Source organism: Bos mutus, chromosome 5 (genome assembly GCF_027580195.1).
Source record: "Bos mutus isolate GX-2022 chromosome 5, NWIPB_WYAK_1.1, whole genome shotgun sequence".
Lineage (NCBI taxonomy): Eukaryota > Metazoa > Chordata > Mammalia > Artiodactyla > Bovidae > Bos > Bos mutus.
This window is the reverse complement of record NC_091621.1, coordinates 103,426,022-103,452,544: the sequence shown is the minus strand read 5'-3', so window position 1 is coordinate 103,452,544 and position 26,523 is coordinate 103,426,022. Positions and strand designations below refer to the sequence as shown.

General features: G+C 59.9%; 1 protein-coding gene across 1 annotated transcript in view; it reads right to left on the bottom strand.

Annotated features, from left to right (window-relative positions):
* Positions 1-4,823, bottom strand: part of CELSR1 (cadherin EGF LAG seven-pass G-type receptor 1) — a 145,188-nt gene extending 140,365 nt beyond the window's left edge. Inside the window, 1 exon segment of the mRNA XM_070371429.1 lies at positions 771-4,823. Coding sequence (XP_070227530.1) covers positions 771-4,374 — 3,604 coding nt within the window. The 5' untranslated portion in view covers positions 4,375-4,823.
* Between the last annotated feature and the right edge of the window lie 21,700 nt (positions 4,824-26,523).

Below are 26,523 nucleotides of genomic sequence, written 5' to 3'. Positions count from 1 at the left end.
TCTCTGCCCCACTGCCCTGCTTGTCCCAGGGGGTCAGCAGCATGGAGGGCACCCTTGCCCACCTGGGTCGGGCTGGCCAAGCCGGGACACCGTCCCTCCAGCCCCAGAGCGGGCAGGCTGGGTTCCACACTGGCTCCAGCACCAACCTGGGCAGGCCTCTCAGTTACACACAAATTACAAGCCCCTGTCCAGGAGCACAAGCCAAGATCAAACGAGGCTACGTTTTCAAAGCGCTCCCACAGGGGCGAGTACGCAGAAGCCCGCCTGTTATTATCTGGAGGAGACAGAAAGGAGAGACGAAGGCAGCTAACTGCAGCCGTCTTAGAGGGTGACTCAGGGACCCATCCAGCAATTTCCAACAGTCCCACCCGGGAACTAATTGGCACATGGGGAGGGCAGTGACCTTTGATCTTTCCCAACGGGCGAGTGCTGACTGCAGAGCACCATCGAGCCAACCAGACGACTCAGATAACCCCAGAGCCAGGTTTCAATAGCACAACGCAGGGAGCCAGGCCCTCTGAGAAAAGCCTGGGAAGGCCCGGTCTTGAACTTGAAGATGCCCAGGCGTGCTCCCAGCAAGCTCAGTGAGAGCAGCCATGTGGCCTGCCTCCCGCGAGCGGTATTCCACCATCCAACCTAAGGCCACAGATCCCCATAGAGCCGCCGGGGCCCTGCCCGAAGGTGCGCCGGCTTGCCAGGCGGCTCCTGGCAGCCCCCTGCCGCTCCCCGGGGGGAGGGGTGTGCCCCGCGGAGCCCCTGCGGCCACTCACCGGAAACTGACACTTCCATGAGCGCCTCCAGAGGCCGGTTGTTGTCCAGGTCCCGGCTCAGCTGCAGCTCGCCCGTGGCGGGGTCCAGCAGCAGCAGCTGGAGCTCGTTGCCCTGCAGGAAGGTGTAGTTGAGGCTGTCCGAGAGGTCGGGGTCGTGGGCCGGGATGCGGCCGATCACGCCGGTGGGGAAGCTGTTGGACTTGTTGGTGACGTAGTTGTTGAAGAGGATCTGGAAGTCCGGCAGCACCGGCGGGTTGTCGTTCTGATCCAGGAGGCGGATGTGCACCGTGGCCCGGCTCACCAGGGGCGCCGACGTGGCCTGCACCACCAGCACGTACTCCTGCCGCACCTCGAAGTCCAGCTCCACCAGGGCCCGCAGGTCCCCGCTCAGCAGGTCCAGCTGGAAGACCTCGGGCACGTTGCCTTCCACAATCTGGTACATGATCTGGGCGTTGGGGCCTTCGTCGGGGTCGCTGGCTCGAATCCTCGCCACCACGGACCCCACCGGGCTGTTCTCCTCCACAAACAGCTCCAGCTCATCCTTCTCAAACACTGGAGGGTTGTCATTAATGTCCAGGACAGTCACCTGGATTTCCACCGAGGCGCTCAGGGACACAGGGCTGCCCCGGTCCACGGCCAGAGCGCGAAGGTTGTACACCGCCACATTCTCCCGGTCCAGCCGGCGCTGGGTGCGGATCACGCCGGACGTGGGCTCGATGTAGAAGTCCCCATCACCGTCGTCCCCGCCCTGGAAGGTGTACAGCAGGCGGCCATTGGGGCCCGAGTCCCGATCGGTGGCGGAGACCTGGAGGACGCTGGTGGATGGCGGTGCGTCCTCGAAGACGGAGCCCTGGTAGAAATCCCGCAGGAAGCGGGGCGCGTTGTCATTGGCATCGAGGATGAGGATCTCCAGGGAGGTGGTGTCGGACTTCTGGGGGATGCCATTGTCCCGAGCCGTGATGGCCAGCGTGTAGGCGGCCTGGTCCTCGTAGTCGAGCTCCGTCATGGTGTAGACGGTGCCAGTGTCAGGGTCGATGCGGAACTGAGGCACGGGGTCCTCCAGCACGTAGGTGATGCGCGCGTTCTCGCCGGTGTCCTCGTCCGTGGCGCTGATGGTGGCGATGGAGGTGCCCACGGGGCGGTCCTCGCTGACGCTTACCGTGTAGTGCGAGCTCTGGAAGACGGGCCGGTGGGTGTTGGCGTCGGTGACGTTGATGAAGACCTGTGCGGTGTGCGAGCGCATGCCGTCGGACGCAGTGACGGCCAGCACGTACTGCCGCTCCTGCTTGTAGTCCAGCGGCAGCGCCAGCGTGATGAGGCCGCCGCCGCTCTGGCTGCTAAGCGCAAAGCGGTTCCGCGTGTTTCCACCGGTCAGCTGGTAGGTGATCACGCTATTGGCGTCCCGGTCGAGGGCTCGCAGGGTCAGCACGCTGCTCCCCACCGCTGCGTCCTCGTTCAGACGCAGCTCGTACACCGGCTGCGTGAACACGGGGTCATTGTCGTTGACGTCCAGCACCGTGATGGACACGCTGGCCGAGGAGCTCATGGGCGGCGAGCCGTGGTCCACCGCCTCCACCCCGAAGCTGTAGTGCTCGACCTCCTCGCGGTCCAGCTCCGCGCACACAGTGATCCAGCCCGAGCTGTTGTGGATCTGGAAAGGAAAGTCTGCGGCCGGAGCCGGGGCTGCGGGCGCAGCACCGCCACCCCCCACGGAGGCTGAGGCAGTGTCCACCAGGCGGTAGCGCAGGCGTGCGTTCTCCCCCGCGTCAGCATCCACCGCCTGGATGTGCAGGACCGAGTGGCCCAGAGGCACGTTCTCCAGCACGGCTGCCTGAAAGGGGCTGCTCACAAAAATGGGGGCGTTGTCATTAACGTCCAGCACCTGCACCGAGACCAGCCCCGAGGAGTTGATGAGCGGCGGCCGGCCCCCATCCTGGGCCTTGATGCGCAGAGTGTACTCTCGGATGGTCTCGAAGTCCAGCGGGTTGATGACGTCCAGGCTGCCGCTGAGCGAGTGCAGGTAGAACTGCCCCTTCAGGTTCCCGCTGACGATGCTGTAGTGGATGGCGGCGTTCTGGCCCTGGTCGCGATCCGTGGCCTGCACTCGCAGCACCGGCGTGTTGACGGCCACGTCTTCCGGCACCTGGACCACGTAGCGCTTCTCGCTGAACTGGGGGTAATTGTCGTTCTCGTCCTCCACCACGATGTGCACGGTGGCGGTGGCACTGAGCGGGCCTGGGTTGCGGCCCTGGTCGTTGGCCTCCACCAGCAGCTGGTAGCTGGCCTCCTCCTCCCGGTCCACCACCGCCCGGGTGCGCACCACGCCAGAGCGCTCGTCGATCTCGAAGACGCCGCGCGCGCCCTCCAGCAGGCGGTAGCGCATGTTGGCGTTGGAGGGCGCGTCGCCGTCTGTGGCGCGGATGGTCAGCACTTCGTAGCCCACCTCGAGGTTCTCGCGCACGCGCTCGCGGTACTCGGACTGCTCGAAGACGGGGCTGTGGTCGTTGGTGTCGCTGACCGTGACGGTGAGGTAGGTGGCGGCGGAGCGCCGCGGCGAGCCGTGGTCCACCGCAGTCACCTTGAGTACGTGCGTGTCCTTGGTCTCGCGGTCCAGCGGGCGGGCTGTGCTCACCAAGCCCGTGTCCGCGTCGATGAGGAAGTAGCCATTGGAGCGCTCATCAAACAGCGCCTCCATCTGGTAGCCCAGGCGCCCCGCCTCGCCCTCGTCGGGATCGTGCGCTCGCAGCTCGATGACCGCGGTGCCCGCGGGCTCGTTCTCAGGCACCGACACCTGGTAGCTGGGCAGCTGGAACTGCGGGGTGGTGCTGCCGCCAGCACCCCGCCGGGCCCGCCGCGCCGGCCCCGCCCCGGCGTGAGGCAGGCCTGGCGGCGACGGCGACGGCGATGGGGAAGGCGTCCCCGAGGCCGCCTCCAGCGCCAGCTCCACCCGGACGGTGCCGGCCGCGCGCCGCAGGGCACAGAGCAGGAGCAGGCGGGTCGAGCCCCCGGGCGGCAGGCAGACAGGGCGGCGTGGGCAGCGGGAACCGGGGCGCGGCGGGCAGCTGCAGGCGGGAAACGTGGTCAAGGCGGCCAGCGCCGAGTGTAGCGTGGCCCCGCCGCCGCCAGGGGCCGGGAAGCACAGCATCGCGCCGGGGCCAGGCACCGCTAGCACAGCTCGCGCGCGCAGCTCGGCGCCGAGAGCCCGTCGGCCCCGGAGCCGGGCGCCGCAACCGGGACCGTGCGCGCGTGCCCGCAGGCGGAGGCTCAACGCCGTCTGGGCGCTGCGGTCGGCCAGGCGGACCTGCAGTGGCAGCGGACGTCCCCCCAGGCGCGCGCAGCCCAGGAGCCCCGCGCCGGGTCCGCGCCGCCGCCCGACCAGCCGGCCGTCGCGGCTCACGTCCAGCAGTTCCCGCAGCGCCCGGGGCGTGTGCGCCGCGTCCAGCGCATAGGTCCAGCCGGGCCCGAGGGCGAAGGCGTGGGCCCCGCCGGGCACTTGTAGCTCCCAGGCGGCCGCTCGGAGCCCCAGCGCCGGTAGGGCGGCGGCCGCAGCCAGCAGCAGCAGCGCGGGCAGCACGGGCGGCGGCGGCGGCGGCGGCGGCGCCATGGCCCGGAGCCCGAGCCGGGCGCCCGAGCACAATCCATGCACCCGGCGCGGCTCCGCATCCACCCGGCGCGGCCGGGGGGCGGCTCCCGCGCGCCCGGTGCCGGGCCCTCGGGGCGGCTCGCGCCCCGCCTCCCCGGGGGCCCTGGAGGGGACACCGGGGGCCGGGCTCCCGGTCTCCCCCGCAGCTTCCACTTCAAGAGCACTTTGCGAAAGTTTGCGAAGTTGGTTTCAAGATGGCTCCTCCGCGCGTCCCGGGAGGGCGTCGCGCATCAACCTGCGGTGGCGGCGGATCTGGGTGGTTCCAGGTGGCTCCTGCGCGGGCTCGACAGGGCGGCGTGGGAAGCGGGGCGGGCCCGCGGCGGGACCAGAGCTGCGCTCCCGGAGCGGGACGGGCCGCACTGCTCGGCCGAGACCCCAGCGGCCGGCTGCTGCCTGGGCGGTGCGCTCGGCCGGCTCCCCCAGCGCCCGCGCTCTCCCCGCCCCTGGCCCGGCCCGGCCCCGCCCCCGGCCCCGCCGAGTATTGTTCGGCCCTGGGGAGCCGGCCCGGAGGTGCGCGCCGGGAGGATCGCTATGGAGACGCGGGGGCGCAGCGGCGGCGGGGGCTGCGGGCAGGGCCCACTCTCCAGCGGCCTCCCCACCCGGCCTCCCTTGGGGGCAGGGCCGAAGGAGTCGGGCCGGGAAAGGCGGGCGGAGCGGCGTAGGGGGGCGCCTGGTGCCGTGGCCACCAGTGCGGCGGTGGCTCCACTCTCCGGGGGCTGAGAGCAACCGAAGCCCCCCTCCCCACCCCGGCAACGCTGATCCGTGGAGACCGCCACCCGGGCTGGACAGACAGGGGAGAGTGAAGGGTGCGGAGGCTCCCGGGAGGGGGCAGCTCTCCAGCGGCGGCTGCTGCCTGGGTGGGGGTGGGGGTGGGGGGTTACAGATTTACAGCCATATGCCCGAGGCTAAAGTGCTTAACCCAGAGAAATTTTCCTGGACTTTGATACTCTATAGGCGACTAACCAGAATAGGGTCCCCTTGGGTTTAAAAGGGAACTTTTAAAGGAAAAGAAAAGCAATCCGAGTTGACACTTGAGATCGGAGTTGGAGTCGGCGGAGGCGAGCTCGTCTCCCGCGCGTGAGACTGGCTGGAGCGCACAGTTCGCGGCCGCGCGCTCGGGCTCGAGGCCCCTAGGCTACGGCCGCAGCACAGCGGCCCGGAGCGCAGGCTCGGGGGGCGGAGAGCCGGCGCGGGCGAGGCGGGGGGACCCCCAGAACCCTACGACAGCGGCCGGTCTCCGGCCCCACCCCGTCTCCTGCGGGGAACAGCCCGGGAAGGGAGTTTTAGGGCTGAGACACCACTGCCGCCTCCTACGGGGCGCAGATGGGGAGTGGGTGCTTTAGAACTGACTGACACCTGCCTCGCTTCCTGCGGGCACAGCCTGCGGGCGGGGGGCTCGTGCTGCGAGACACCCTCCCGCTCCCGCGGGGCTTTAGGGCTGTGGCCCCTCCTGATGGGAGATGCACTTGTCGTCCGCGAAGCTCTGGGTCCCAGAACACACTCTAGCCCCTCGCCTCCCAGCGGTCGGGGGGATCCGGACGGAGTCCCCTCCTTGTGACTCCCCCCGCCCCCCTCCCCAGGCAGCCGTAGGGGTGAGAGTCCTCACCCACTCGTCCTGTCTCTAGAATGGAGTTTTGGGACCCGGGCGGCATTTCTGAGCTGAGCGCCAATAGCTGTGGAGCTGGGGCGCAAAAAATAAACAACCCATATGGCTGAAAGTTACCGAATACAGTGTGCTTAGGCTGAAGGCAAATACCAGCATTCTCTTCCCCTCAGCAACGATTTGAATACGTTATTATTGACCTAAAACGTAAATGGGTTTTGGAACCTTTTAATCTGGGAGTGTCCACTGTTAAGCCCCGTAGGGAAATGCAGTCGGTGCTGCTTGTCCATCCCTTAAATGTGAGGGTCCAGGGCCTCCCCAGACTGCCCTCCCTCTTCCTGGGGAGGGTCAGAGGGCAGGAGTTCTAAGATCAGGAAGGCTGGGACGACCCTCCCCATCCCAGACTCCTGGAAAGCTCCCAGCCGGGATTTAGGGGAACAGGACCCCTGCTGGAGAAGCCCTGGAGCGCTTATTTCGCAATGGGACTTTGAATAGGGTGGGTTGGGTTTAAATAAACAAAAGGTTGTGTTGCACTGCTCTTGCTGGTTTCTGAAAATTCAGATGCAGTGAGTGGGTTTAGGCATGGACATGCTTTCCTGGAACAAGACACCTGCCAGCTGCAGGGAACCGCAGGGACAGCCCAGCACCACTTCCTGATTCCAGGGGCCCAGAGGGGGACGCAGGGACAGCTTCCACTCCCACAGAGGTCAGAAGCAGGCTGCTCTGCCACACTGTTAGGAATGAACAGTGAAAAGATGGGAAAAGATGGGAAAACAGGGAAAAGATGAAAAATAGTCAAGGACGTGATGAGAGCGTGGTCAAGAGGAGGGCTGGGGAGCAGGGGGTGACGGCTTCTACACCTGAGGGTTAGCGGAGTATTGGCTTTATGATCTTACAGTGAACTCTTTTTTTTGTGGGGGGTGTATACTCACTCGTGTGGACTCTCTGCGACCCGGGATTCCCAGGTGGTGCTAGTTGTAAGGAACCCACCTGCCAGTGCAGGTAGGCATAAGAGATGTGTGTTCCATCCCTGGGTTGGGAAGATCCCCGGGAGGAGGGCACAGCAGCCCACTCCAGTATTCTCACCTGGAGAATCCCAGGGACAGAGGAGCGTGGCAGGCTACAGTCCACAGGGTCGCACAGAGTCGGACATGACTGAGGCAGCATAGCATGCATGAGACACAGACAGTAGTCCACCAGGCTCCTCTGTCCACGGAATCTTCCGGGCAAGAATCCTGGAGTGGATTGCCATTTCCTTCTCCAGGGGATCTTCCCGACCCAGGGATCGAACCTGAGTCTCCTGCATGTCCTGCATTTCCAGAGGATTCTTTACCACTCTGCCTCCTGAACTCTACATATCTGCTTTATGTGCTTTTCTATTTCCTGTATGCTGCAGTCCAAAATTTTAAAGAGTGGGGTGGGAGGAAGGAATTAAGAACAGGCCTTGGCTTGTGATGTGACTTCCGGGCGATCCAGTTGCTTCGGGGAGACAGATTCAGGAATCTGAAATGCTTGCGGGGGGGCAGGGAGGTAGTGGAGCTCCAATTCTGCCTCTACCTGGGAATGTGGGCTTCGCCAGGACCTAACTCCTCATCTAACTGGAGATAACAGGAGTCTAGATTCCTAACGTTGTTGGGGGATTAATGAGATCTTCTGCAGAAGGAGGCTGGCCTGGATCTGGCTCGGGTACAAACCTACTCTGGTCACCTTTGCTGTTGTCAAATCTCCACCAAGGAACATGCGACCACGGGGCTTCACAGCTGCCTCCCAGGGTGTGATGGAAATGGCCAAGTAGACAGAGTGTGCACTGTCCTTGCTTCTGGAGAAGTAGGGGCTGTAGCTTCCATCCGACTTCCTGGGCGGGGTGGTGGGGAGGAGTGAGGGAGTCCGTGCTTGGTCCCTGATCCAGTCCACCCTGACTGTTCGTGGAGAGTGAAACCGGGCCCAGGACGGGACGGCATGCGCCCGGGGCGATGGGAAGGGGTGCGCCATTGCAGCGGCCTGTCCAGCACCACCTGGGGAGCTGCGGCCGGTTCCCAGGCCCTCTCCCTCAGGCGTGGCTGGAGGGGGCAGCCTCTCCTCCGTCCCCCCCAGAGCCGCTGCAGGAAGAGACCCCCGCCTAAGCTGCTTGTGCGCCTGGCATGGCTGCCTCCCCTCCCCTCCCGGGCTCAGGAATCGTAACCGGGGTTTATATTTTGCATGCTCCCTGAGGTGTTTCACGTGAACTGAATGCTTTTTAAAAATAAAAAACATAACTAAGAAAAAAGAAGGCAGAAGGTGTGGATTTCTGGTGTTGTACGTGTTCTAAAAAGCAGCCCCAAATGCTTTTTGCCAGGGGCTCGAACCAGAGCCCACATGAATTCTGGAATCTGTTCCTTAACAATAAATTCCTGGGCCAATCTTTAAACAGCGAGGAGCGAAAAGAAACACCCTATTGGTGAAAGCGGAAAAGCAAGTCCAGGCCGGGCCCCACTGTGCCCTTTTTTTTTTTTTTAAGAATTCAGAGGGAAAACCTTCTTGGGAGCAGAATTTGCCGTGCCCTCTTCTCTCACTGTGTCCCTTACCTTTGGTGGAAATTGTGAAAGTTAAAAGATGGAACAAAGCAGGACCTTGACTTAATTAGAGGTTAATAGAAGCAAGGGGGTGGAGGAAACTTAGATCCTCACAGAGCACATTCTAGCTACCAGTGCTGCCCCGAAAAACCCACGTAACGTTATGACAAAAAGAAGATGGCTTTTCTGCTTGGAAGTTGCAGAGCCTCTAAATACAAGCGCTGGGGTTTCTTTCGGGCTCCCAGGCCCTTGGACTGGGGTGTGTGGCCTCGGGGGTCCCTGGGTGAAGGCCCCTCTGAAGAACTCAACTCCTTCAGGTGCTCCGGGAGGGACTGGCACCTGACCAACGTGTGCCCGGCCCATCCCCAACAGGCCTCAGTCCCGGGAGGATTCTGGAAGTTTCTCAAAGCTGGCATGGACTGCCCAGAAGTGCTGTGAGCACAGGGTGATGGGCACAGGTTTCGCGTGCAAGCTGCCATTGCCTCTCTCTGGGGAGCTGGGGACGAGGGGACGCCGGCGACAATGGGCCTTGCCTCTACCCGGGTCCCCCCACCCCTAATACAAACACACATGCACGCACGCACTGAGCCAGCTGGGCACAGGCCCACCCAGGCCCACCTCGGGCTGCACTGGCCTCTAGTGGCCAAGCACAGCCTCTGCCCCAGCAAGCTCGCAGCCGGCAACAGGCCCGAGCTCTGGGCGGTGAGTGCACACGTGGGGCCTGCAGCCCTGAGCTGGGTAGCACCTTGCTGCCCTGAGCAGGCCAGACCACACTCCCTGGGGCTCTGGGGACTCTGCAGGGTGAGGGGCCAAGGTCTGGGGACCCCTGGCCAACTGGAGTCCATAGCACACAGCACGGGGCGGGCATTGCTGGAACTCACACTCCAGGTTCTTATCCAGTCCAGTCACCAGTTCAGTTCAGTTCAGTCACTCAGTCGTGTCCGACTCTTTGCGACCCCATGGACTGCCACACGCCAGGCCTCCCTGTCCATCACCAACTCTGGGAGTTTACCCAAACTCATGTCCATCGAGTCGGTGATGCCATCCAACCATCTCATCCCCTGTCATCCCCTTCTCCTCCCACCTTCAATCTTTCCCAGCATCAGGGTCTCTTCCAATGAGTCAGTTCTTCACATCAGGTGACCAAAGTATTAGAGCTTCAGCTTCAGCATCAGTCTTTCCAATATTCAGGACTAATCTCCTTTAGGATAGACTGGTTGGATCTCTTTGCAGTCCAAGGGACTCTCAAGAGTCTTCTCCAACACCACAGTTCAAAAGCATCAATTCTTCAGCACTCAGCTTTCTTTATAGTCCAACTCTCACATCCATACCTGACTACTGGAAAAACCATAGCTTTGACTAGACAGATCTTTGTTGGCAAAGTGATGTGTCTGCTTTTTAATATGCTGTCTAGGTTGGTCATAACTGTCCTTCCAAGGAGTAAGCGTCTTTTAATTTCATGGCTGCAGTCACCATCTGCAGTGATTTTGGAGCCCCCCAAAATAAAGTCTACCACTGTTTCCATTGTTGCCCCATCTAGTCGCCATGAAGTGATGGGACCGGATGCCATGATCTTAGTTTTCTGAAATGTTGAGCTTTAAGCCAACTTGTTCACTCTCTTTGACTTTCATCATGAAAGTGACCTGAGCGGGCAGACAGGAAGGCCCAGATCAGTGCCTGAGCCCCTGGAGGGAGCCGGCTGGTCTGAAGGAGGCGCCCAAGGGCCGAGGAAGCCGCAGATGGCAGGAACAGAGCTGAGCAGGAGACCGCCCCGTGCGTGGCTGCGAGCGGGGCCCGCAGAGACCACCTGAAGATCCAGCATTTCCCCAGAGTCGCTGTGGCAGGCGTCCTTGTTCTGTTCCTGTTATCGTCATCATCGTCATTGTCGCTTCCTCCCCCACCCCCACGCCATCACAAAGCCAATTCAGGGGAGCGCTGCTGATTATCTTCTTTGATTATTTTTCCCTTTCCCGTACCTCTCTTCTTCTTTTCTTGAGATATATTTTATCACCCTTTTAAAAATGTACAACGCGGTGCCTTTTAGTATATGCACAAAGCTGCCCGACATCACCATTCTCTAATTCCAGAACACTGTCATCAGCCTGGAAAGGAGCCCGTACCTGTTAGCTGGCTCTCCTCCTCCCCGCAGCCCCGGCCCTGGCAACCACGATCCACTCTCTGTCTCTGTGGATCTGCCTGTCTCGGACACTTCGTGTCAGTGGGGTCACACAGCACGTGGCCTCTTATGTCTGGCTCCGTCCCCACAGCATCGCCTGGGTCGCAGCAGCACGCGTCGGCGCTTCATTCATCTCTATGCTTGAGTAATGTTCCATCGTGTGACTAGGCCGTGGCGTGTTTATCCACTCATCACCTGATGGATGTTTGGGTTTCTTCCACTTTGGTTGATTATTTTGAATAACCGCCTTTCCTTTTGAGTGGAAAAGTACAAGCAAGGCACTCCTCTCTGCAAATTTGCACTCAAAAGTCTTTTTTGAAAATTTTCTCTATTTTTATACTTTGACAAAAACAGGGCCACAACCATGCTGTCGTCAATGGCTCACAGGGGACTTTCTTCAGGGACTTTCCTTGGTTCCTGCTGGGTAAAGGGAGTGCCCCAGGCAGGACTGGGGAGAGGCCGGGCAGCTGGTGGCCTCTGTTTTTCTGCCCCCTCCCCAACACCATCACCTTCCTCCTTATCACTGACCAGCAATGTCAGGGGACCCTGCAGCTGCTGCGTACCCAGCCCTGGGCTTCCCTTCCCTTCATGCATGCATTCGTTCAGTGTCCACTCAATACCATGGTGAACACAGCCGGCAATGCCCTGCCCTTGTGGACGATTATTGTCGTGGGAGGATACAGGCAGTAAAAACAAAGAAATATGCTTCAGGCCGAGGATAAACAGTAGAATAATGGGGAGAAAGGGGCAGGAGGGCTGTTTGGGGGAAGTGATCTGGAAAGGCTGCCTGGCCAGGTGACAAAGGGCCAGAGGCTGAAGGGGTGAGGACCCGGCCTTGGGAACATCTGGGGGAAGCAGAGTCCAGCAGGGAAGACGGCAAGTGCAAAGGGCCTGAAGCAGGAGTGTGTGTGCCGGGGTTTGCAGCTGGTGCAGTTGGAGGATGGGGAGTGGCCAGGGTCCTGTGGACCACCGTCAGGGCTCTGCTTTTCCCTGGGGTCTGATGGGAAGGCAGCATGTAGCTGAGCACAGGAGAGGGCAGAGAGCTGATGAAAGCTGTCAGACCAGCACGCTGGCTGATGGAGGTGGGTGGGGAGGACCTAGGCGTCCTGAGCGGGACAATGGGGATGCAGAGGGTGGAGAGATGGTCAGATCTGGGCTGGGGTTCGGAGGGGAGTCGGCAGGACTTGTCTGTGGAGTGGAAGTGGGGCGAAAGAAACAGAGGCACCAGGGCCCCCCAGAGCTGGGCCAGGCGACAGGGCACTGGGTGACGCAGGTCCCTTCTGTCCCTTCCTGCCTGCACGCCTCCTCACTCTGACACACCGTGGGCCTCACACACCAGCGCCTTCCTCCATGGAGCCTCTGTCTCCACCGAAGGGCCGCGGTGCCTCAGCTGCAGCACTCGTGGGGAAGAGTGATGAGAAGCGGGAGCTGCGGGGAGATGAAGGTGGATAAGGCCCCGCGTCTCCCTCAGGAAGCTTCCACCTCCCTCTTGCAGGGGAGAAGGGGACCGGGGCCACCCCGTGCTTTGTATATTTCTCTCGCTGAACTTGTGAAGTTTTCCGGGTTGTGGGGGAGATGGGCACGTGACAGTGGGCGAGGTGAGTCCATTCACGATGCCACAGGAGTGACCCAGAGGAGGTGAAGACAGTCCCCAGTCCTAGTTATATCTTCTTAAAACACCCTGGGGTCCAAAGCCTAGGAGCCGGCCCTGTCCCTCTGCCCCCTCCTCTGTGCGCGTGCGTCCCCTCACTGGGCCCTCGGAGATGAGCGCGTGACCCTTGGTGGGGGGATGACGCCGGCAGAGGCCCCGACTCCGGGGAACAGTGACTGAAAGGTCACCACTATTTTTGCCACACACAGTAGAATGTGTGCTCACCCCAGCCCAGCCCAGCTGTCCGCTCCATGGACGTGTCAGGAACACAACACAGGCCTCCAGACTGGTCAGCCCGGGGACAGGGAGGGAGCCGGCCACGTGGGGTGCTGGAGCAGGATACAGGGCCCCCCTGACTGCCCTCTAGGCCAAGCCTGACCCCAAGCAGGAAGGAAGTGGCCAGCTCTGCGCTTCCCCCAGACCTCAGGTTTGGAAGGCTACCCCAGATTCCAGTGAGCATGGGGACTTTGGCCATCTGGAGACAGGGGCAAGGTTTGGGAGCATGACTGAAATCCCCCCAGTGGCTTCGAAGGAAGAGGTGCCAGCCCCGAGGAGCCCCCAAAGCCAAGTCCCCAGTCTGGAAAGAAAGAAAAGACAAGCTAAAGACACTCTCTTCATAGAGGCCCTGTCCGTGCAGGGGAGCAGGTGGCCTGAGGTCCCGGGGGTTTCCGGGAGTCATCTGGGGTGTGCGGGTACAGGGGGCAGGGGGCAGAGACTCTGATGGGAGCGGCAGGTGAGCCCCAGGCCCCCGTCCTGCTGGCAGAGGAGAGCCCTCGCCAGGGCCGGGCGGTGAGTCACGCCCGCTCAGTGAGCATGCTGAGATCTGCTGTGCCTCAAAGCAGCAGCCCCTGCTCGGATCAAAAGGAACGAAGATGGATGGGAACGCTGTAAATAGGCCAGAGCCACCAGGCTGCCCCCGGGAGGCAGTGGGTGTGGTGGGCACCTCCCTTCCTGGTACCCACAGAGCTGAGGAACCCCGGAACCCGCTGACACCGGGGGCCCGCCGCCACCTGCTGCAGGGGCCCGGGGGTGGGGGGCCGGGGAGGGACTGTTGGCAGGGCGTTCGGCTCCTGCAAGTTTCAACTTCTGTCAAAACTGGGTACTTGGTCGTTTTGCATGATTCAAGGCACACGTGCTTCTCTGTCCACAAAATTCACTTATTCACGAGGGCAGCCAGAAAAATGACGGCAGCCAGCTCTTCCCAGCCTCTCACCTCTGCGGAATGGACCATGGGGGTTGCTGGAGAAGGAGAGTGGACAGGACAGGGAGCATGGGGCAGTGAGTCAGGGGGCACGGCGGTGCCCTGGCTGTGGGCTTGGGCAGGTCCTTTCTCTCAGCCTCCTCCTCAGTCTCCTTGTCTGTGAAATGGGTGCATCCATTTCCTGCGGCCGTGTAACAACACCCCACAAACTTAGTGGCTTAAAACAACACACATTTATTACCCTACAGTCTGGGGGTCAGGGGTCCACAGGGGTCTCCCGAGGCTGTGGTTGACGTGTCAGCAGCGCTGTGTCCTTCCAGAGGCTCCAGGGGGGGAGAACCCGCTTCCTGCCTTTCCCACCTTCTGGAGACCACCCGCATTCCTTGGCTCATGGCCCCTCCGTCCGTCCACAGCCAGCGATGGCCTCTCTCACTCTGAGTCACAGACACTGGCTCTCCCGTCCCCCCTCCACCGTGAGGTTTCCTTCCGATCACACTGGAGCCGCCCGGATAATCCAGGGTCGTTTCCCATCTCAGCCACTGGGTCCACCTTCCACCGTAGCTCCTGTTGCCGCGTGACCCGAGTCTCAGGTTTGGGAGAGTAGGAGGTGGGTGTCCAGCGGGGGGCTGTCCTGCCTGCCACGCAGGGCTGGCGCTGGGGCTCCTGCGGGGAAGCCTCCGCTCACACCGCCTGCGAAAGGATGAGAACCAGGCGGTGCTGGCAGCAGAAGCCAAAGCATCAGGTCATCAACAGCCTCGCCGACCCACGCATCCTCGGGAGGACAGGGGCCTCTGATCCAGGGTGGAGGCTGGGAGCCTTCCCAAAGGACCCCACTGCGACCCCCAAGCCCACTCCTATAGATTTGTTTCCTGGAGCCAAGACGGTGGGGAGGGCGCTGCATCTCATCTGGGCTGCTGAGGGCCTGCCCTCTGCCCAGCCCTGTGCTGGACACAGGGCCCACTTACTCAGATGTGCTGGCCTGCCCTGGCCGAGGCCTGCCAGGCAGAGAGACACTCCCACGTACTCGTTAAAACACTGTCAGATGAGACTGAGGGGCAGGGTCACTCCAAAGAGAAAGTGTTCTCTCCCTCTTAGGAGGGGGAAGGTCTGAGAAAAGGGCAGCTGGGCTTTGAAGCATGAATAGGAGTTCACCAGGTAAATGGGAATGTGGAATTCCAGCCAGAGGGAGCAACTTACACAAAAGCATGAAAGAGGTGGACAGCATCGTGTGTGTTGGGGGAGAGTGAACATACGACATTCAGTGCTACTGAGGGGTGGGAGATGAGGCCCCAGAGGTGGGCAGGGATGGGATGAAGGAGTCTGGCCTTTCGCTGCAGGTGAGAGGGATTTTAAGCTGTGAAAGGACATGGCCAGGTGTGCGTTTTAGAACAGCAGTGGCTGTGAGAGAAGCAGGATCACTTGATGAAACGTGATGCCCGCTGTGAGGTGGTGCCCAGGGAGCGTGGCTGAGGGTACATGTCCCCACCCTGAAAGGGGTGTGTCCACACTCACACACGGGGCCCTGGCAGGAGCAGGTGCCAGGTGGGTCGTCCCCACGCCCCAGCCGAGAGTCTCCTGGCGACAGGGATGAGGCCACCTGCCCCATGACAGCCAGTCCCCCGGAGCCCTGCTCTCTTATCTGTCTCCTAGACAGAAATTCCAGCGCTTGAGAGTCTCTCCTTTGACTAGCACCTTGGCTCACTGGTGGGCTGTGGAAGGTAACTCGTGGAGAGGCCAGCTTGGCGGGGATGGACACAGAGCAGGGCGCAGCAGAAGCAGCCTGGGGGCATCCGCTCCTGCCGCCCTCCAGCCGTGTGCCCGGGGAAGAGGGTGCTCTCGGTTCTGCTTCAGTAAAGGGGGCGACATGACGTCTAGTTCGGCTTTTGCGCACCTCACTGAGCGCTTCCGCTGCTCGGCTCCCTGAGCCTGGCGGTGCTGCCTGGTGGGGAGCCTCACCCCGTGGAAAGGGGCTCAGAGGCCGGGCGGCCCGTCAAGGCCCTCGCTGGCCCCTTCACCTCGGGCGACTCCAGAGCCACAGGCCCCTCAGAGAGCTTTGCACACAGCCCCCGGGGTGAGATTCCGCCTTGCGGGCTCCGCGTGAGCCGGGCGCCTGTGTCTCCAGTCAGGTTTCCCACAGGAAGGTGGGCGAGCTGCCATCTGGGGAACCAGCCGCAGCCTGAAGCCCCCACCGCCCGAGAGGAAGACGAGCGTGTCCTTCAGGAGACGGCGAGCTGGGTGTCCCGTCTGAGGACCGGCGGCAGGAATTGGAGGAGCCAGGATGCGCCCAGGCCCTCAGGCTGCCTCCCTCTCCCCCACTCGGGACGGGGTCTCTCCTGGGCCTCCCCCTGCCCCTCGCTGTGGGGGGCACGGCGCTCCCTTCCGTCCTGAGCGCACAAGTGCATGTGTGTGTGAGCGCAGTCGTGTCCGACTCTGTGCGACCCCCTGGACCGGACCCGCCAGGCTCCTCTGTCCCTGGGACTCTCCAGGCAAGAACACTGCAGCAGGTTGCTGTGCCCTTCCCCAGGGGAATCTTCCCAACCCAGGGATTGAACCCATGTCTCCTGAGTACCCTGCGCTGGCAGGCGGGTTCTTTGCCACTAGTACCCCCTGGGAAGCCCAAATACCTGTGAAAGAAAGTGAAAGTGAAGTCTCTCAGTCGTATCCGACTCTTTGCGACCCCATGGACTGTAACCCACCAGGCTCCTCCGTCCATGGGATTCTCCAGGCAAGAATACTGGAGTGGGCTGCCATTTCCTTCTCCAGGGGATCTTCCCAACCCATGGATCAAACCTGGGTCTCCTGCACTGCAGACAGACACTTTACCGTCTGAGCCACCAGGGAAGCCAAATATATGTACACACACACAAATACACACATACACACTCAGCCATATACAAACACCTATGCGCAAATAACCGCACAAAGACACACACACACACACAAATACGCACACACACAGAAGCACACACACACACACACACACACTCCCGGGGCCACCAGGCCCCAGGCCACTGCTGACTTCAGCTCCTGCAAGATCCTAAGGACAGAGATAAGAAGTACACTAACCAGTCACCAGATTAACCAGTCACTTATCTGGCCAAGACATCACAGAGTGCCGAGTCCGAGAAGGCCGGCCTGCCTCCGGAAGCCGGGCTGCCGTGGGGTGTAGCCAGGGGCACCCATGAGCATGTCTGGGATGCAAAGGTTGCAGCTGGGCCAGGTGTGGCAGGAGAGGGGCTCAGGATGGAGGTGTGAAGGGGGCACCCCCAGATCCTCTGGGGATCTGGGGGTCTCTGCACCCTCTGTGCCAGTCAGGAGGGAGCCGCAGGGCATGATGAGTCGTGGGACGGAGCCCGGGGGTGGCAGAGCTGGTCAGGGGAGGCCCTTGGGGGAGGGGATGCCCTGGCTGGGCCTGAAATGCCCGGGGAAGAAGCTGGGCAGAAAAAAGCTCCAAGAGGTAGCAGGACTGAGACAAGGGGCCCAGGGGCCGCACAGAGCCAGCAGCCCTCTCTTGCCCTGCCTGTCGGCCTGTGACTCAGAGCCTCGGGCCGACGAAACTTCTCTCTGCCTGACAGGCCGGTTTGGGGTGTCCCTGGGATAGCCCCACTCCCTCAGCAATCCAGTTTGTCCCCACCCGCCGAACCCCCACCAGGTGTGAGCCCCACGTGGTGATGGGGGCCCTGTGCTCACCACCTGCCTTCAGCACAGCGGGGTTTTGAGAGCTCAGGAATCGGGGCCATGGGGTTACCCGCCCCCGCGGCCCGCCCCATCCCTGGAGAAAGTGGTGGGGACGGACTTCAGGGAGAAGAGGAGAGGCTCGGGGCGTCCCCAGTGCAGCCCCATGGATCTTAGGAGCATCCGTGAGTGTCAGCCTCGCAGGCTGAGCCCCCGAGAGGGGCTGGGGAGGGACCCCCGGGAGGGACCCCCCCACAAGCCGCGGGGTCCACACAGGCTAGCAGCCCGTCATGATGGCAGGTCCCTGCTGGGCCCTGGCCTGGATGAGCTCTGCCCAGTTACCTGCGTCTAGGGGTGAGCTCTGGGTGCCCGGGATGCCAGGCTTGGCACAGTGTGATCCAGGCCAGGGCAGCCCTTCTCTCCGGGTCTGTCTGTATCATAACCTGGAGGGGGAGATGGCCTCTTCTCAGAGGGAGCCGGAGCACGCAGGGAGCCTGGGGCAGGAGGGAGCCCATTCCAGAAGGTTCTGCCCATCTTACCGTTGGGATGGAGGCGGGCCGCGGGGAGAGCTGGGGCACCCCGAGTGCAGGGGTGAGGCAGCAGACGCCCCCAGCTCTGGGCAGCACCGGCCACACCTGGCTGGGCAGAGCTTTGGCTTTTCTGAACCCAGACCACTCTCCTATTTTTGCATGAAGGGTGGACGTGGTAACAGATTGGGGCTCTTCTGGGAACCAAGAGCGGGCTGGACACCACACTCCGGGATCCGAAAAATCTCCTTCTCCTACGCCTCACCACACAGAGAACCGGCAAGTTCTGTCTGTGCTGCCCCCCTCCCAGGCGTCCTCGGGAGCCCCCCACCACGGCACAGAGTGGGCACCGGACAGGGGAGGGGGCGGCGAGGAGGCAGGGGCGGCGGGCGGGGGAGGGGCACCGGGTGGGGGAGGGGCGGCGGGGGGGGGCAGTCCCAGACCCTCAGCCCCTCCCCTCCTCCGTCCGCTGCTCCCCGTGTCTCCGGGCGTTAAGCGGATCCTGAGACTGGGTGACCACCTCCCCGCCTTCCAGTCCAGCACGCCCTAGAGGACCCCATGCCCAGCTGTCTGGGCTCCCACCAGCATTGGCAGGCGGAAGCTGGTTTCCTGCTGACCCCGCCTGGCCCCCGTTTGCCCTTCAGCTTTGGCCCCGCGTCCTCCTCCTGCGTGACCGCCGCTCTCCCCGGCTTGAGCCGTCAGCCTGCCACCGGCCGAGTGCCCGGCCAGCCCCACCGGCCTCCCAGCTCCGGGTCCCGGGAGCGCCCGGCCCCACGGCCTCCCCGCCCCTCTGAGCACACTGACCACGCAGAGGCTGACACCGCCATGGATTCCGATCTGGATCTGAAGGAGCTTTGCAGCTCCCTGAGCATAGAGGGTGCGGGAGGTATGGTGGCCGGGTGGGGAGTGGAGCGCACCCTGGCCCGGAAGAAACAGCGCTGGAAGGACAGGCCGGAGGCGCTGGCCCTCCGCGGCCGGACGGCCCTCCCTGCCTCGCCGTCCTCCCGCTCGGCGTCCCCCCGCGGCCTTCACTCCCTTCTCAGCCCGTCTTCTCCACTCCTCCGTGCACCCAGCAACCAGCCGCAGCTCCTGCACTCAGCGCATCTCAGGTGAACTAGGCAGCTGATGCTGACGCCAAGACTCACATTTCTAATCCAGCTCCTGAGCTGGCCTGGTTCAGACGACGCCTCCAGCCTGAGGGAGGCATTAGCATCAGGCAAGGTCACAGGGGTCCCCAGGGGTGTCCGGCCAAGCGATGAGTGGTAAGCAGTGCCCGACACCGCCAAGCTGGGCATGCTGACCCGGGGACCGGGCCCCTCCGTCTCACCGGGGCGCAGCAGCAGACCAGTGACACCTGGCCAGCCCTCTTCCCTTCCCTGTGTCCGTGTGTCCACAATGTGACTTTCCACCACGAATCAGCAGTGGCCTATGACTGGTTTTGGCCAGTAGAATATGGCATAAACCACTCCATGCTGGTCTGAGCCTGGGCCTTAAGGGTCCCGTGCATGTCTGCTCCCTCTCAAGGTGCTGGGGCTTCCCAGCTGGTGCTAGTGGTAAAGATCCTGCCTGCCAATGCAGGAGACATAAGAGATGCAGGATCAACCACTGGGTCGGGAAGATGCCCTGGAGGAGGGCACAGCCACCCACTCCAGTATTCTTGCCTGGAGAATCCCTTGGACAAAGGAGCCTGGCGGGCCATAGTCCATAGGACTGCAAAGAGTTGGACGCTACTGAAGCAACTTAGCACGCAAAGCTCTGCAACCCTGGGAATGGGCCTGCGAGGTGGGGAGAGAGCAGAAGGCCAGAGAGGAGCCCTCTGCCGAAGCCTCAGCGCCCAGCCCAAGGGGAAGGTCACACAGCCTACCCTGTGGACATGCCAACTCCAACCAGCGGAACCGGGCAGCCGGCCTATAGATTCAGGAGGAATAAGAAGTGGTTGTGTTTTAAGGCAACTATACTCCAATAAAAATTAATTAAAAAAAAAAGGAGTGGTTGTGGTTGCAGCTCCCAAGCTTGAGGGAGTTTTGTTGCACAGCAACAGCTCACTGATACAGGCACTGTATGGACTGGCTCTGAGGTCACACAGTAGAAACAGGAGCCAGGAGCAGATCTCAGAGAAACAGGATCTCACTGCAACTCCAGTCGACCCGAATGTGGCCATGGCCCCAGAGGAGGAGAGGGGCCACAGTGGCTCAGACACGGTCTGAGTGTCTCATACAGAGACCTGAGCTCAGACACAGAGTCTGCCAGGTGGCAGTCAGTCTCCAAAGATGGCCTCCAACGAGCCACGGCCCCTGGCCTTCCCCTCCTAGCTTAGTCCCCGCCCCACAGGGTAACTCTGAAAGGGCCCTCTGTTGTTCAGTCGCCAAGTCGTGTCCGACTCTTTGTGACTGCCCAGACTGCAGCACACCAGGCATCCCCATCCTTCACCATCTCCTGGAATTTGCTCAAACTCCTGTCCATTGAGCCAGTGATGCCATCCAACCATCTCATCCTCTGTCGTCCCCTTCTCCTCCTGTCCTCAATCCTTCCCAGCATCAGGGGCTTTTCTAATGAGTTGGCTCTTTGCATCAGGCCGCCACAGTACTGGAGCTTCAGCTTCACTGATACAGCTCCTTTTCTTCTTGATGGGTCTGAGTGGGTTTTCCTGTCGGTTTTCCAGATCAGTCTGTCGGTTTCCTGACTTTTCCTGTTGTTACGCCTCCCCCATCCGTGTCACGGAAGCACCAAGGCTGGAGACCGCATGGACAGCCCTGGTCCCCGCCCAGAGGAGGTGACAGCTAGGCCGGGCCCTGATGCCTGCGTCATGGTTAGCCGGGGGCAGAGGGGTGCGCCTGGGCAAGCTGGTGCAGACGTTGGCCGTCTTCCCAGGAGTCAGCGCGGCTTGCTGCCTCCCGGGCACCATCTCTGCCCAGGCAGGGCCCGGGCCCCAGGTTGGCTCTCTGCAGCGGTGTGATAGCTGTGGGCCTCGGCGAGAGCTGGAGGCCTGAATACGGGGTAAGACTGCAGAAACGTTGCACGGGGGTGGGGCAGGCCAGGCCCCAGGGGTCTCACCTCATGGGTCAGGTTGGTGTCAGGACCCCCAGCCTCAGGGTTCAGCTGAGGCACGTGAGAGGAGCACGGTCCAGAGACCAGCAGCCCACAGTGCCCCCCGCCGGCCTCCGGCTTGGTCGGTACGGTGGGCACCCCGTGGGGTGCTACCAGTCGGCGCAGGTTTCCAGTGGGCTTTCGGGTTTGCTCAGCTCTGCAACGAAGTCATTTCAGATCCCGGGTCCCAGCAGACTTAGAGCCCATCGGCACTCAGACTTTGGCAGGTTGGCAGCCGATCGGCGCCTGTCACTGCCAGCCCATGCTTCCAGGCCTAGCTTAAACGCCGCCTCCTCCAAGAAGCCTTCCTCTCCTACCCCAGGCAGAAAGCCTCCATCCTGCCTCTCATGTCCCTTCGAACCCAGGACCCCTCACCGATTGCCCATTCCAGCTTATCGTGGGGAGCAGTTACTTGTTCCTATGTTGTATTTTCTTTTCATTCATCTCTGCCAACCCAAGACCTGGTAAGTACACATGATGGGTAGATGTTTGCTAGATGGATAATGAAAAGTTGGCTAAAACTTCGAAGGTCCGATTACCTGGCACTCACCATGTGGCAGGCACTGTCTTAAACGCTTTATACATACAAACTCACTGACTCCTCAAAAGACCCCTGGTTCTGTTTGATCTGTGTGAACAAATCACACAGATCACACAGGTTGGAACAGGTTTGGAAACTCAGGCACAGAGAGGCTCAGCCACTTGTCCAGAGTCACACAGCCTGGAGGCAGCAGGGCCAGGACCCAGGTCCAGGCGGTCCCTCTCCGGCGTCTGTGCTCTCAGCCCCAGGCCGCACGTCATCACTCCAGGGGTGCAGTGGGGGCACCAGGGACCGGGCGGCAAAGGCACGAGGCGAGGGCCCACAGCCAGCGGCCAAACAGCCCTCCCGCCTCCTGGTCTGACCCTTCCTGCCTTAAGACAGGAGCCCAGGGCCTTGGGCTCCAAGGTTGCTCCCCATTCACTACACTTCCTCGGAGGCGCCAAGCAAGCTCTCCCCCAAGAGGCAGAGCCGGTCTGGGCCTCTTCTCCCTTCTCCTGGTAACAGCTTTGCCCGTGGGCATCCTGTGGGCAGAGGGGCAGCGAGTTTGAGGGTTTGGGGTGTGTTCAGGGCATGCTGCTGGGTTCAGCCTTTGGGTGCAGGAAGGGCTGCTGGATGGAGGCTGCTGAGCACGGCCCCGGCCTCCAGACCACGGGAGGAGGCAGGGAGGACCTGGGTCGTGCCCTGGCACTGGCACAGTTGAGAGAGACCCCCACCCCGAAGATGGACTGTGGGGTGGACACTAAGCCCTTCGTGAGGACCCCCCCATGAGCTCATCTAACCCTAAGCATCTTCTAAAAGCCCCGTCTCCTAACGCCACCGTGCTGGGATGAGGGATTCAGCACAAGAATTTGGGGAGGGAAGAAAACGGAACTAGTCCGTGACATCTGCTCAAAAAACAAGAGAAATGTTAAATGTTAAGTGTCAAATGTTAAATTTAAACAGATGTGCCACTTCACACCGTCAGGATTGCTGCCACCATTTAGGAAAAGAAAACAAAGGAAAATAACGTTCCACTGGTGTGCATGGGAAGGAATCGGAGCCCCCAGGAGGCGCTGGTGGACGTGCACGGGGCGCAGCCTCTGCGGGACAGTCTGGCAGCTCCTGAAAAGGCAAAGCTCACAATTACCACACGGCCCAGCAAGTCCATGGGCTCCCGGGTGGCGCGGTGGAGCAGAGCCCACCTGCCAGCGCAGGACACGGGGAGACATGGGTCTGATCCCTCAGTCGGGAAGATCCCCTGGACGAGGGAATGGCAACCCACTCCAGTATTCTCGCCTGGGAAATCCCATGCACAGAGGAGCCTGGCGGGCTACAGCGCATGGGGTCGCAGAGAGCCGGACACGACTGAGCGCACACGCACACATATATTCCCTAAGAATTGAAGGCACCCATGTTCATAGCAGCGTTGTTCACAGATGACGGAAGGTGGAAACAACCCAAGTTCCACTGACGGTGAACGGGTAAGCCAAGTGCGGTCTCTGCATACAATGGAATGTCATTCAGCCTGAAAAGGAAGGCCTTTCTGACACCTGCTGCCACGTGGATGGAGTTTGAGGACCTTGTGCTCAATGGAATCAGCCAACACGGAAAAGGTAAATGCCATATGATTCCACTTACTGAAGGTCAAACAGGAGTCAAATCCACAGAGAAAGAAAGACGATGGTGGTGCCGGGCTAGGGGAGGAGGACGGGGAGGGGGTGTTTAGTGGAGAACAGAGTCGGTTTTGCAACACGAGAAAAGTTCTGGACATCAGTGGTGGTGACGGCCGCGCACCAACATTGCTGAATCGTACGCCTAAGAACGGTTAAAATGGTAAATTCTGTGTTACGAATATTTTACCACAGTAAAAGTTCTATGCATAGGTGGGAAAATCTATAAGTATTGGCTATATAAAGTGATAAAACTACGTTCTCATCATGCTTTATGTAAAGGGAGATTTAAATAGACACATGTCACTGTTCTGACTTTTCCCCAGAGTAGGTGGGGCTTGGGGGGAAGTTACCGTAGGGAAACCTGCCAGCCACACCTCAGCCCGGTGAGCAAGGTCGACAGCACAGTGGCCAAGGCATCTGCCCTGATGGGACGGGCTGGGGGTGCTTCACCTCTGTAGTCTTCCCCCCAAAACCCAGGACCCCAGTCCAATCCTGAGAAAAACACCTGGCAAATCCCAGGCAAGGGGCCCCCTGCAAAGTTCCTGGTCAACACCCCTCAGGACAGCAAAGGCCATCGAAACAAGCACAGTGGGAGAGACTGTCACAGCCCGAGGAGCTAAGGAGACAGGGTGACTGACGTCGTGAGGGATCCTGGCGGGGGCTGCGGGAACAGAGAAAGTGTATTAGATAAAAGTAAGGCTCTGGAGAGTGGCTTCTCAGTGAAGAACACTGGCTCACGGGTAAAGAACAGAGCTAAAGATAGTGGCTAAAAAAGGTAAAGATAGTGCTCGGCGGTAAAGAATCGCCTGCAGTGCAAGAGACGCAGGTTCCATCCCTGCACGGGAAAGATCCCCTGGAAAAGGAAAAGGCAACCCACTCCAGTTTTCTAGCCTGGGAAATCCCAGGGACAGAGGAGCCTGGAGGGCTACAGTCCATGGGGTCGCAGAGTCGGACACGGCTTAGTGACTAAACAACAAGGCTCTGGATAAAGTCTGGACTGGAGTGATCAATGACACATAGATATCGGTTCCCTGGTAACAAAATAACGTAAGATGTTAACATAAACTGAGGCTCCAATACTTTGGCCGCCAGATGGGAAGAGCTGACTAATTGGAAAAGACCCTGATGCTGGGAAAGACTGAGGGCCGGAGGAGAAGGGGGCGACATGCGATGAGATGGTTGGATGGCATCCGACTCAATGGACATGAATTTGAGCAGACTCCAGGAGACAGTGAAGGACAGGGAAGCCTGGCGTGCTGCAGTCCACGGGGTCGCAGAGAGGTGGACGCAACTGGACCACGAGATGCTAACTGGGGAAGCCGAGTGTGGGTATGAGGGAACTCTGAACTGTCTTTGCAATTTTTTCTGTTAACCTAAAACTTTTCTAAAATAAAAAGTTTACTAAAAAAGCCATTCTCCAGTCAGGCCTCCCTCCCTCCTGGGAGAGGGTCCTGCCCCTTCCTGGACCCCTCTGGCACTCAGGGCGGCATGGGGCTGTGCTGACCAGTCTCCCTGGAGGATGAGTCCAGTGAAGGCTCCTGGAAGCAGTCCCCCTGCGCAGAGGGGGCCTCTCCGCAGCCTCTGCCACTCGAGGCCGTGTTGCATATGCAGCGATATAACCTTCCGGTGGAACGCGAGGCTGTCAACAGTCCAAGGCTGACCCGACGCATTTCCTTCCCAAGAGTTGAGTTTGTTTGTTTGTCTGTTTTAACCTGAATGTCCGAAGGATTTTATTTTCTTTCGCTTTGAAGTTTCATTTACTTTGTCTCACAGTTAGTCACCATCCCAGGTTAATTTTCCTGGTATAAGACGTGCTCTTTCAATGCGTCATCCAAGGTTATTCATTTGTCTTAAATTTCAGAAACTGCTTTCTAGAATTCTGGTTCTGATGCTTGCTCTGGGCCACTGATCTGGTTCTCTTCTCTGGGGACTCCTGTAACCAGTCATTTATTAGGCCGTTTAACCCACTCCAGTGCTCATGCCTGGAGAATCCCAGGTACGGGGGAGACTGGTGGGCTGCCATCTACGCGGTCGCACAGAGGTGGACACGACTAAAGCGACTTAGCAGCAGCAGCAGCAGCCTGGTGTCCACATCTCTCATTCTCTCTCAAAGCCTTTTATATCTTCATCATTCCTTTTTGACTTAAAAAACTTTCCTACTTCCGATCTTCTGTTTATCTCCAGGCAGTGTTCTTTCTGTTTACTCCTTCTTGAGTCCCTTTTAATTTCGCCTTCCATTCCCAGAATTATTTTTTCCTTTTATTGGGCTGGCTAAAAGATTCATTTGAGTTTTTTCCATAAGGTAATATGGAAAATCCCCAATGAACCTTGTGGCCAACCCAATATTTCTAACTATTCCCTGAGCCTTTCAACTCGCAATTTGTCTATTTCTCCACTCACTTATTTTCTGCTAAAAAAATAAAATAAAAAAAGTTGCACATGAATTAAAATTAACTCACGTGTAAAAGAAAAAGAGACGTGAGGTGAATTGTGTTGTTCTTTCACGATTTCTATCATCTTTCTTAATTTGGGGACCTCATTTTGAAATCCTAGGCTGCAGTTTTCATCTGTTCTGTAGGCATGTCTCTCTCTCTTTCTTTTTACATGTGAGTTAATTTTAATTCATGTACAACATTTTAAAATTTCATTTTCTTAGCCTCACGGTGGGGCTTGCGGGGATCTTAGTTCCCAGACCAGGGACTGGACCTTGGCCCAGCAGTGCAAGTGCAGAGTCCTAACCCCTGACCTCCAGGGAGTCCCGGCGGGCACAGCTTTGTGATGCCCGTCCCTGTCTCATCGCGGTGCAGTCTGCTAGCATTAGGCCCTAGCCACGTTTGACTATGTACATTTGAATTAATTAAAATGAAATGCCGTTACACACCCAGCTTCTCATTCATACCAGCCACATCTTAAATGCTCATTAACCTCGTGTGGCTACTGCCTGGGGCTGCAGTGTTTCTAGAAAGTTCTACCAGACAGAGCTGGTCCGTAGGATCCTAACTCTCCGCCTCGCTCCTTTTCATATAATAACTCTGGATATTGTCAGGTGACCTCCTCCAGCCTCAGTTCAGTTCAGTCGCTCAGTCTTGTCCGACTCTTTGTGACCCCATGAATTGCAGCATGCCAGGCCTCCCTGTCCATCACCAACTCCCGGAGATCACTCAGACTCACGTCCATTGAGTCAGTGATGCCATCCAGCCATCTCATCCTCTGTCGTCCCCTTCTCCTCCTGCCCCCAATCCCTCCCAGCATCAGAGTCTTTTCCAATGAGTCGACTCTTCGCATGAAGTGGCCAAAGTACTGGAGTTTCAGCTTCAGCATCATTCCTTCCAAAGAAATCCCAGGACCGATCTTTAGAATGGACTGGTTGGATCTCCTTGCAGTCCAAGGGACTCTCAAGAGTCTTCTCCAACACCACAGTTCAAAAGCATCAATTCTTCGGTGC